The sequence below is a fragment of the Helianthus annuus genome, chromosome 3 (assembly GCF_002127325.2).
Source record: "Helianthus annuus cultivar XRQ/B chromosome 3, HanXRQr2.0-SUNRISE, whole genome shotgun sequence".
Taxonomy (NCBI): domain Eukaryota; kingdom Viridiplantae; phylum Streptophyta; class Magnoliopsida; order Asterales; family Asteraceae; genus Helianthus; species Helianthus annuus.
In genome coordinates this window covers 27,202,094-27,215,410 of record NC_035435.2, presented here as the reverse complement: position 1 = coordinate 27,215,410, position 13,317 = coordinate 27,202,094, and the positions used below count along the sequence as shown (strand labels likewise).

Here is a 13,317-nt window from a genome sequence, read left to right as displayed (position 1 = left end):
ACACCACCTGTTACACCCTGATTCATATTTGACAAAAAGTCGCAGCGGAAACTTGTGCCATAAAATTTCTTTCATTATTAACGTCATGACTTACTTGAAAGTACGTTTTAATATGTATCTTTTACAAACAAAATAAAGCATAAGTCCTGATTACTAACAATACATATTCAGTTATTCCCGTACAATCTAGCTTGTGGCTCGCTCTTCGAGCTCTATTCCTCGTGATAACCACCCGCGATTCGTACAACCTGCACTCACCACATACATTCATCACATTAGTATACAATACATAAACAAGACTCAATACATGTACACTTTCCATTCAGCTTTCTCCCTAATTTTAAGCATATCATTAGCGTATCCATTCCCTTGTGAGTCTTCAATAATGTACCTGCGTAAATCTTCGTTTTCCAGGTACATGATTAATATCATTAACACTTAACGTATCCAATATCATACTTACTTATACTCGTGCATACATCCATACCTCAATACATACGTGCCTACACTTATACGTATCTTCATATATTCATAAATACACTTCTACATATGTACCTACATTCATACGTCTCTACATTCATGCCTACGATCACACGTAATCCCATACATACACAAATACACATTTGCATACATACATACATTTCTACGCCTTCACATACATACATACTATCATACGTATCTTCATATATACATAAATACGCTTCTACATACGTACCTACTTTCATACGTCTCTACATTCATGCCTACGATCACACGTACTCCCATACATACACAAATACACATTTGCATACATACATACATTTCTACGCCTTCACATATATACATACTATCATACGTATCTTCATATATACATAAATACGCTTCTACATACGTACCTACATTCATAGGTCTCTACATACATGCATACATACACATCTACATACGGACATACCTCTCCTACATCTTTACATTCATGCATATACTCATACATATCTTTATGCATACGTACATACACCTCTACATACATACATACCCTTCCTACATCGTTACATACATGCATACACTCGTACATATTTTTATACATACATACATACATACACATCTACATATGTACATACTTTAACGAACACGTACTAGATCACGCGTACCTCTTACATAATCATACATTATTAACATGGGTCTTAGACTTAGCTTTATAGCCCATAAACATCCAAGGAATCTTCAAAATCATGTTTGGAAAGTCCGCCGTAGTCCACGGATATCAAGCCGAAACCCACGGTACATAAATTAACTTAAATAACAAGATTTCAGCTTTTGGGACTTGGGAAGGCCGTCGCCGACGCCTCTAGGGCCGTCGGCGACGGGCCTTGCCTTTACCCGTAGCCCAAAAACCCGTAGACAGGTGATTAAACCCGTCAGCACAAAAACTGATTTTCCCTTGCCCGTCAGCGACGGCCCCCTACCCGTCGGCGACGCCCTCTAGTTTTTGCAGTTTTCTGCAGATTCGTTTCGTCGTCCGTACGCACTAAAACGCGCGTAACTTTTGAACCGTTTACCCGTTTGACCTCCCGTTTCTTCCTACATGCTTATAAATTCACATTCTATCATATGAACTTAAAATCCCATATCCGGATTAAGGAAATTCTTAACTTCCACTCTATCGCCTTATTATTCATTTATGATTTATTCGACCCGTTCATGCCTTCATCCATAAAACTTGTTTGTTTGACCAAGACTTCTTATGAACCTAATAATGTCAACATTGTATATCATACAATGTTAAGTTCTCGGATGTCTTGCATCCTCTTGACCCATTTTCGCTCAAGAGCTTATTTTGACCCGTTAAGGGTATTTGCACATTTTAAGGTCTTTAGCTTACGACAACCATACTTCCTGCTTTCTTGCTTTTTCAAAACATTCATTTAATCAAATAGCTTGTTTGTAATCAACTTTTACGACCATTTGCTCGTTTTACCCATCAAGGGCGTTTTTGTCAACTTTGCTCTATCCTTAACAACAAAGGACTCCCTTGCATAAGTAACCAGTCCTACTACTTAGCTACAGTTCTTAATCACACATACCTTGCTCGGATCAAAACTAAGATCCGTTTAATACTTCATCGGTCTCATACAATTCTTTCCTACTTGACCTCGATCATCATACTTAATTAAATTGCACATAACTTTACATAAACAACTAAGAAGTGATTACAAAAGAACCACTTACCTCGTGCGTCCATGTTCATACTCGTTTCCTCGCCACTTTTGACCCGTTAGCCTTCCGTGCTTGATTCCGTCTCGACATGATTCCTATACTTCCATGTCATCGAAATCACATTCTTATTAGCATACATAATTGTACATGTTAACGATCATATCGATCGCATAATTCCTATTTGACTTTCATTAGTTACTTCTAGCAAGCATAATACATGTGACCAAGTTCATATCATTTCAAACGCATGTAAACCATCATGTCATCGCATTAAACACACATTCGTCAAACACGCTCCATATAACTTACCTTAATCTTGCAATTATGACAACTCGTCCAACCATCCTTCTTATACACGGTTGACTTTTAGAAGTCAATGGTTCATTTAGTTTAACTTTTGACTTATCATTATATACCCGTAACATCATAATCGACTATACGGACGACAATACATACATTTTATCATACGATTGGGGTGCGTACCATCTTCTAAGCATGACGTACAACTAGTTCATGCATAATCTTCTAAATTCATACATAGTTCATCAAATCCTTCTACTAATCAATATGTGGTATTTAGAATTAAACATCATACATATTATCATCACATTTTGTTCACTTCATCTAACAACAATTCACCATTTCTTATCCAATTTCTTTAAACACTCACACACATGTATGATTCCAAACATTGTTAACATAAGTAAATCATCAATTTACATTACATCATCTAAAACCCATTTCATAACTACTTATTAATCACTTACAAGTGATCTAATCTTAAGTTCTTCATAATTTCATCATACTTTTGATATGCGTACTACCTTGTAAGCATAGTGTACAACTAGTTCATGCATATCCTTCTAATCTCATACATAATTCATCAATTTCTTCCTTCTAATCAACATGAATCATACATGCATAAACATCAAACACACTAGTATCACATTTCTTTCAATTCCTCTCATAAGAATCCATCTTACAAATCAAAATACATCAATTTTAAGCAAGAATTTAGACATAGATGATTTACCCATGTCATCATCTTCACCATAACAAACGGGTTTCACCCTTAAACATCAAATTAACCTAAACCATGCATAATCCATGTTCCAAATGATGAATCTAACACATACTCATGCTCAATTTTATACCAATTCATGATCTACAACATAACCCACTTCGTGGGTAATCACCAAATCTAGAATCTAAGACATACCTTATGATCCCCTAGTGTAGGTGATCACAAATTCGCGTTCGGTTCTGAATTTGAGCTTCATTTATCCTTCCAATTTGATGAAAAGGATGAAGCTAGGGTTCTTGGCTCCATGGGAGCTTCCTGCTCATTCTCGAACACACGATATGTGTGTTTGTGTGTGAGAGTTTTGTTATTTAGTAACTTAACTTTCATCTTGTTCCATTTTGCCCCTCATCTTTGTCACTTAACATAAATTGCACTATTTTAGTCATTTAAGACTTTTAACCACACACTTAACTAGGTTAAATAGCCTAGTTAGTTATTTCATACTAAGTTATATAGGAACATACGACAAATATAAACATTCGGGTTTTGGGGTGTTACAAGTCTACCCCCCTTAAATAAGGTTTCGTCCCCGAAACCTTTCTCATTTCCTCTTACACACACACATTTATGTGTGACTTAATAGTCACATCAAGAGTTCTAACATAATCATCAACAATTTAGCAGTTAGCATATTTCATTCGAACATTCATTATACTAGATGATTATTCGTCTATAATCCTTTTTATGTTTTAAATCCGTCCCACGGATTTAAATGTAACATCCATACTCTTCATTCCTTCTATGTTTGAATCCATCTAGCGGTTTCAAACATATCATTCGTACCTTTTCTTCCTTACATGTGTTTAATAAAAACTTAAAGTTTTACCTACCTTTAGCAACAAGGTTTTAAAGTTAGTCATCTCAGTTGTCGAATCATAATTACTTCATTTTAGTTCCATCCGTATATGAGCTTTCTTCTTTCTTACACATTCGACTACCCAAGTAATTGGGTTCGGCATAAACACTCTCAATGAGAGTTAAGCATATACATTCGACTACCCAAGTAATTGGGTTTGGCATAAACACTCTCAATGAGAGTTAAGCATACACATTCGACTACCCAAGTAATTGGGTTTGGCATAAACACTCTCAATGAGAGTTAAGCATACACATTCGACTACCCAAGTAATTGGGTTTGGTATAAACACTCTCAATGAGAGTTAAGCATACACATTCGACTACCCAAGTAATTTGGTTTGGCATAAACACTCTCAATGAGAGTTAAGCATACACATTCGACTACCCAAGTAATTGGGTTTGGTATAAACACTCTCAATGAGAGTTAAGCATACACATTCGACTACCCAAGTAATTGGGTTTGGCATAAACACTCTCAATGAGAGTTAAGCATACACATTCGACTACCCAAGTAATTGGGTTTGGCATAAACACTCTCAATGAGAGTTAAGCATACACATTCGACTACCCAAGTAATTGGGTTTGGCATAAACACTCTCAATGAGAGTTAAGCATACACATTCGACTACCCAAGTAACTGGGTTTTTCGCTTTTAACATAAATTCTTCTTTCTATCCGTATAACGGATTAAGCTTCTAGCATTCATTAGAGCATTCAAAGTCACCCGTTCAAAACGGATGGTAGCTTATTCTTACTCGACTTGTTCGTTAGAACCGGTCGACTCGCATAGCTTATCGTAACCTTCGTTAGCATAACCAAATCCGCAATGGGTTTGCTATTTCGCATTCGCTACAACATAGCGCCCACCTGCTACCCAGTTCTTCCGGACATACCTGCAATAATTGCCACGGTCTCACGAACGTCATATGCTTCTTGCGTACTGGCCAGGTGCGCAATCCACACATTAGTTTCGTGCCTTCGTGTAATCATCACCTTATGCCCGAGAGATGGGTTTCAGTTTCGTGCATATTTCTAAAACTTCCCCAAGACCACATCATTGTCTTTCGTTTAATAATTACTCTCCCAAGGAGACCCCTTCCTTTTTCTTTTGACATCGATACTCATACATATTAGTATTGGGTACCTGGGGTTAATTTGCCTATTTGCACCTTCGCCCGCCTTAGCGTTCATCCTATTCTGCATTCACGGATCATCCTCTTCAAACTCTTAAGCTTACCTTGCACATAACATACTATTAGTTTCCTTCAAATACATAATCTAATACATACTTACATTCGCTTTTGCATTTAGGCCTCGATCGAGTCCTGGACTGTACGGGTTCTTGGTCACGAGAGCACACCGGTTTGAGTTCAAGTATTTACCTCCTTTTACTTGATTCTCTCAAACCAGGGCTCTGATACCAACTTGTTACACCCTGATTCATATTTGACAAAAAGTCGCAGCGGAAACTTGTGCCATAAAATTTCTTTCATTATTAACGTCATGACTTACTTGAAAGTACGTTTTAATATGTATCTTTTACAAACAAAATAAAGCATAAGTCCTGATTACTAACAATACATATTCAGTTATTCCCGTACAATCTAGCTTGTGGCTCGCTCTTCGAGCTCTATTCCTCGTGATAACCACCCGCGATTCGTACAACCTGCACTCACCACATACATTCATCACATTAGTATACAATACATAAACAAGACTCAATACATGTACACTTTCCATTCAGCTTTCTCCCTAATTTTAAGCATATCATTAGCGTATCCATTCCCTTGTGAGTCTTCAATAATGTACCTGCGTAAATCTTCGTTTTCCAGGTACATGATTAATATCATTAACACTTAACGTATCCAATATCATACTTACTTATACTCGTGCATACATCCATACCTCAATACATACGTGCCTACACTTATACGTATCTTCATATATTCATAAATACACTTCTACATATGTACCTACATTCATACGTCTCTACATTCATGCCTACGATCACACGTAATCCCATACATACACAAATACACATTTGCATACATACATACATTTCTACGCCTTCACATACATACATACTATCATACGTATCTTCATATATACATAAATACGCTTCTACATACGTACCTACTTTCATACGTCTCTACATTCATGCCTACGATCACACGTACTCCCATACATACACAAATACACATTTGCATACATACATACATTTCTACGCCTTCACATATATACATACTATCATACGTATCTTCATATATACATAAATACGCTTCTACATACGTACCTACATTCATAGGTCTCTACATACATGCATACATACACATCTACATACGGACATACCTCTCCTACATCTTTACATTCATGCATATACTCATACATATCTTTATGCATACGTACATACACCTCTACATACATACATACCCTTCCTACATCGTTACATACATGCATACACTCGTACATATTTTTATACATACATACATACATACATACACATCTACATATGTACATACTTTAACGAACACGTACTAGATCACGCGTACCTCTTACATAATCATACATTATTAACATGGGTCTTAGACTTAGCTTTATAGCCCATAAACATCCAAGGAATCTTCAAAATCATGTTTGGAAAGTCCGCCGTAGTCCACGGATATCAAGCCGAAACCCACGGTACATAAATTAACTTAAATAACAAGATTTCAGCTTTTGGGACTTGGGAAGGCCGTCGCCGACGCCTCTAGGGCCGTCGGCGACGGGCCTTGCCTTTACCCGTAGCCCAAAAACCCGTAGACAGGTGATTAAACCCGTCAGCACAAAAACTGATTTTCCCTTGCCCGTCGGCGACGGCCCCCTACCCGTCGGCGACGCCCTCTAGTTTTTGCAGTTTTCTGCAGATTCGTTTCGTCGTCCGTACGCACTAAAACGCGCGTAACTTTTGAACTGTTTACCCGTTTGACCTCCCGTTTCTTCCTACATGCTTATAAATTCACATTCTATCATATGAACTTAAAATCCCATATCCGGATTAAGGAAATTCTTAACTTACACTCTATCGCCTTATTATTCATTTATGATTTATTCGACCCGTTCATGCCTTCATCCATAAAACTTGTTTGTTTGACCAAGACTTCTTATGAACCTAATAATGTCAACATTGTATATCATACAATGTTAAGTTCTCGGATGTCTTGCATCCTCTTGACCCATTTTCGCTCAAGAGCTTATTTTGACCCGTTAAGGGTATTTGCACATTTTAAGGTCTTTAGCTTACGACAACCATACTTCCCGCTTTCTTGCTTTTTCAAAACATTCATTTAATCAAATAGCTTGTTTGTAATCAACTTTTACGACCATTTGCTCGTTTTACCCATCAAGGGCGTTTTTGTCAACTTTGCTCTATCCTTAACAACAAAGGACTCCCTTGCATAAGTAACCAATCCTACTACTTAGCTACAGTTCTTAATCACACATACCTTGCTCGGATCAAAACTAAGATCCGTTTAATACTTCATCGGTCTCATACAATTCTTTCCTACTTGACCTCGATCATCATACTTAATTAAATTGCACATAACTTTACATAAACAACTAAGAAGTGATTACAAAAGAACCACTTACCTCGTGCGTCCATGTTCATACTCGTTTCCTCGCCACTTTTGACCCGTTAGCCTTCCGTGCTTGATTCCGTCTCGACATGATTCCTATACTTCCATGTCATCGAAATCACATTCTTATTAGCATACATAATTGTACATGTTAACGATCATATCGATCGCATAATTCCTATTTGACTTTCATTAGTTACTTCTAGCAAGCATAATACATGTGACCAAGTTCATATCATTTCAAACGCATGTAAACCATCATGTCATCGCATTAAACACACATTCGTCAAACACGCTCCATATAACTTACCTTAATCTTGCAATTATGACAACTCGTCCAACCATCCTTCTTATACACGGTTGACTTTTAGAAGTCAATGGTTCATTTAGTTTAACTTTTGACTTATCATTATATACCCGTAACATCATAATCGACTATACGGACGACAATACATACATTTTATCATACGATTGGGGTGCGTACCATCTTCTAAGCATGACGTACAACTAGTTCATGCATAATCTTCTAAATTCATACATAGTTCATCAAATCCTTCTACTAATCAATATGTGGTATTTAGAATTAAACATCATACATATTATCATCACATTTTGTTCACTTCATCTAACAACAATTCACCATTTCTTATCCAATTTCTTTAAACACTCACACACATGTATGATTCCAAACATTGTTAACATAAGTAAATCATCAATTTACATTACATCATCTAAAACCCATTTCATAACTACTTATTAATCACTTACAAGTGATCTAATCTTAAGTTCTTCATAATTTCATCATACTTTTGATATGCGTACTACCTTGTAAGCATAGTGTACAACTAGTTCATGCATATCCTTCTAATCTCATACATAATTCATCAATTTCTTCCTTCTAATCAACATGAATCATACATGCATAAACATCAAACACACTAGTATCACATTTCTTTCAATTCCTCTCATAAGAATCCATCTTACAAATCAAAATACATCAATTTTAAGCAAGAATTTAGACATAGATGATTTACCCATGTCATCATCTTCACCATAACAAACGGGTTTCACCCTTAAACATCAAATTAACCTAAACCATGCATAATCCATGTTCCAAATGATGAATCTAACACATACTCATGCTCAATTTTATACCAATTCATGATCTACAACATAACCCACTTCGTGGGTAATCACCAAATCTAGAATCTAAGACATACCTTATGATCCCCTAGTGTAGGTGATCACAAATTCGTGTTCGGTTCTGAATTTGAGCTTCATTTATCCTTCCAATTTGATGAAAAGGATGAAGCTAGGGTTCTTGGCTCCATGGGAGCTTCCTGCTCATTCTCGAACACACGATATGTGTGTTTGTGTGTGAGAGTTTTGTTATTTAGTAACTTAACTTTCATCTTGTTCCATTTTGCCTCTCATCTTTGTCACTTAACATAAATTGCACTATTTTAGTCATTTAAGACTTTTAACCACACACTTAACTAGGTTAAATAGCCTAGTTAGTTATTTCATACTAAGTTATATAGGAACATACGACAAATATAAACATTCGGGTTTTGGGGTGTTACACCACCTTTATTCTTAGAACTTGGATCAGTTGTGACCTCTTCAAAAATTGTGTTCTTAATAGCCCTGATTTGTTCCACAAACCAAGCAAGCTTTACTGAATCACCCCGTAATCGATCACCACACTGCTGAGCTAAATTCAGCGCCTCTGACTTAAGCTTAAAGCTTTCTGAGCTGTCAACACCATAACGGAATTCAAGGTTGAACACTTTCTTAGGCAATGCATCTTTTTTCCACCTTGGAGCTATATACTTGTCAGGAAGTTTGTTTATGCCTCGAAATCGGTATGCAGAAAAAACATGACGACATAGATATCCAATGCGTGTAAATAACATACATGAGCATGTAACCGAGTTATCACTCGGATTGATCTTAACCTGCAAATATAATAAGTCTCTATTATGACACATCGATAATGGTATATATCTAAACAAATGAAGAATAAAGCAGAAATAAAAATATGAAATAAACAAAATTACCGTGTAATCACCAATAACGGTCCCTTTTTCAAAGTGAGAAACCGTATAATGTTCATAACCATCAACAACATCAGGTCTACCATTCATACATGATAATAAGGCTTTAGATATCTCCTTTTGGACCTCCTTAAAAATGCTTCTGGTGTATACAAGTGCTGCATGTGCTTCTATAGGTAACGGAGTGGATAAGGCGGCAGAAGTTGATTCGGTTTTATGCTCAGAAACCCGTTGCCGGTAGCGTTGACCATCAATTGCTATCTCAAAACACAACATAAACTGAACCAAAGTATTCGATGCGCTAGAGTTTACCTTAAAAAGTGCGTTTGAACTTTCGCATCTAGACGTTGTTTTCATTAAACAACACATTGGTATGTCCCTAAAATAACCTGGGACCCACTGATCTCTAATAGAAAACATATCAGACAACCACTTGTGACGCTGCAAGTTGCAATCATTTATCAATAACTCCCATCGCTTCTCAAACGTGGCAGGAGTGATAAAAACATTCCAGACAAACTTATGTATACGTACCCTCAAGTTGGTATTCTGTAACACATCACCATCAATCTGTAGATACAATTTTTAAAAATAAAATACCATTATTACACAAGTTTAATAAAAACACAGAAACTAGAAAAACATAAATACACATGTGTAAAACTGACAAGATTAATTATTTTTAAATTAAATGTACCTTATGAGGAAGTTTATCCATAATATGCCACATACATAGACGATGGACAGATTCATTGAAAACTTTAGCTATGGCTTGTTTCATTGCCGGGTCTTGGTCGGTTAACACTAGCCTCGGTTGTTTAACTGAGAATTAATAAAACAAAGTTACGCTATTCTTGTGGTGTAAAACATAAACTTTGTGAAGCAAAGTTACACATGTGTAAAAATAGAAACACTTACCATGTGCTTCAAGAAATTGTTCCAACATCCATGTGAACGACTCAATAGTTTCATCATAAAGAAGAGCAGCCGCAAATGTTACGCAATTCTTATTGTGATCAACCCCCGTAAAAGGAACAAAAATCATATTATACCTACAAGATAATAATAAATAAAAAATCAAAAAATACACAACTGAAAATAGGAAAAAAAAACAAACAAATTCTTACTGGTTAGTACTGTAGGTGGCATCAAAAGCTAACACTTCGCCAAAAACTCTGTAATTGCACTTCATAACCTCATCTGCCCAAAATAAGGACCTAAGCTCTCCATGACGAATTATGTAATGGCAATAGTAATTTTCTAAATTAACTTTACGTTTATCCATCATATTTACAACCATTTGAGCATCTCCTTTACCAATGAAAGCTCTTAAATCCTTGCTGAAATTTTTATATTCTATGTTGGTACCACGGACGTTGTGTTGTCCCCCTTTCAAAACAGCTTGCATCTTAAAGGCAGTTGACGGGCCAACTTTAGCTAAACTTAGCCTATGAATGAAATCTTGGTCGCTAAATTCTAGTTGCCGCCTCTTGCGCGTCAAATCCATGTTCTCAATTGAAACTAACGGGTGATTATGAGACTCAACAAATTCATATAACCGTAAACCAGGATAACCCTTGAAAACTTTAACCTTTATTTTAGCTTTACAGTCTGAAACCTTGTAATTACTGCTACGAGGCAACTTGGAAGATGACTTCAAAACCATTGAATCAACATTTTGGCAATTGGGCTTTCCCGATCTACTACAAAGAACATACCTAAGTCTAACAGTACCATCTTTTGATTTCTTAGTTGTCGACAACCTAATATCAAACCCAGCTTTCTCAGCATATGACTAATACATGGAAATTGCATCTTCCTCTTTAGCAAATACCGTACCCAAAACAGTGGTATCCAATATCTAGTGCCATTCGGTGAATGATAATAAGTACTACGAACCGATTCCTGAAAATCTTGTATATGTGGCTCTACAATAACATAAAATAGAATATATGGAACATCGGATTATGATATGACAAAGACTTGGCATCAATAACACAAAGAATAGGTCAAACAGTTACACGTGTGTAAATATGAACAAGATGAAAAGAAAGCCATCAGCAGTTACACATGTGTAAATCTGAACAGGATGCTTTTACACATGTCTGCTTTCAAGATCTTAAACAACCACACAAGCCTCATTCGTTTGTATGCGATTACACATGTGTAAAGCAGAACAGCAAGTCACGAAACTAATTTAAGTTGAAACAATACAACATAAATGATAAAACATCAAGGCACACACAATTCAGAGGAATAAACACTCATACTGATATTGCATTAAAATAAGAAACAACTACACAAATAAGTACAATACAAACAAATACATACACACTAAAATTACTTGTAAAACATGTTGAACCCTAGACTTTTATTTTTTTGGACAATTTCTAGCATCATGATAACCCCAAACACCACAAATTGTACAATAACGTTTATCCATCATCTTGTGAGCATCTAGAGTAGTAGTACCTTCTTCATCAACAACATTGGTATTAATGGAATTGTTCAGTGCATCATCAGAGCTATTGTTCGGTGCATCAACAGAGCTGGACACATTCGACATCATGTTGTTTTCCGACTGAACAGTTGATTGACTGTAATTAAACAAACAACAACAAATTAGGGCAAATTATGAGAAAACAAAACCGAGTTCATACATGCAAATATAGAAATCGATGATGAATACAGAACTGGTTGAATATAAAAAAGGCCTAAAATCGTTGAATTGATCAAACGATTAAGTCATGAGTTGGTAAGTGGGTGATTTCAGATTTGCGATTTGGTAAGTGGGTGATTTCATTGATTTGAGATCTTGATTTGGTAGGTGGGTGAGATCTGGGTTTGTTGAGAATTGGGTTCCACCTTGAGTTCTAGAATTTCTCCTTCTTGAATTTGCTAATGATCGGAGATAATAGAAATGATTCGTATCCGCCGGCGATCGGAATCAATGACGATGGTTTGTGTTTGTAGGCGATCGGAGACAACAACGACGATTTTAAGCGGGGGAAATTGTGACTTAACTAGCGGCCTCCTGATTCATTGATTTATACAATTACCAATTTAACCTTTCATTAAAACACATGAGAAATAAAATGAGTGGCTGAGATTTGTTCTCATGGTTCTCACAAAAGATGAGTGTTCTCATTTAAACTCTCCCATATATATATATATATATATATATATATATATATATATATATATATATAGGAGAAGGTTCATTTGCGAACAAATTTAATGTGAGAAGAAAGAGCATATTAGTAAAATGCTATTTCATTTATAACTCATATAATTAATTTTTCTCTCTTTAATTAATTAGTCAACTAATTATTAATTATCCTACATATAATCTACAAAACCTACACATATCAAAATTTTCCTACATATACCCTAAACATTATAGAATTTTATCCTACACAGTCGAAATTTTTCCTACACACCTCGAAATATATCATACACAACTCGTAATTTATCCTACACAACTAGTAATTTATTCTACACTTTAAATTAA

At 35.9% G+C, this 13,317-nt stretch overlaps 1 protein-coding gene across 1 annotated transcript; it reads right to left on the bottom strand.

The window, feature by feature from the left end:
• Positions 1-9,272: 9,272 nt before the first annotated feature.
• Positions 9,273-12,954, bottom strand: LOC110931376 (protein FAR1-RELATED SEQUENCE 5-like). The gene is made up of 9 exons (XM_022174773.1): positions 12,866-12,954; positions 12,279-12,403; positions 11,641-11,734; positions 10,934-11,569; positions 10,725-10,858; positions 10,504-10,628; positions 10,341-10,376; positions 9,810-10,247; positions 9,273-9,707 (listed from the first exon to the last, which is right to left on the bottom strand). The coding sequence occupies exons 1-9, from the start codon at positions 12,952-12,954 to the stop codon at positions 9,273-9,275; spliced, it is 2,112 nt and encodes a 703-aa protein (XP_022030465.1).
• Between the last annotated feature and the right edge of the window lie 363 nt (positions 12,955-13,317).

Coding starts and splice junctions, on each gene's coding strand:
- LOC110931376 (XM_022174773.1), bottom strand. CDS start 12,954: ATGAGAACACTCATCTTTTGTGAGAACCATGAGAACAAATCTCAGCCA. Junction 12,404..12,865: donor TTTAATGAAAGGTTAAATTG/GTAATTGTATAA, acceptor GTTTAATTACAG/TCAATCAACTGTTCAGTCGG. Junction 11,570..11,640: donor ATACCACTGTTTTGGGTACG/GTATTTGCTAAA, acceptor GTTTGATATTAG/GTTGTCGACAACTAAGAAAT.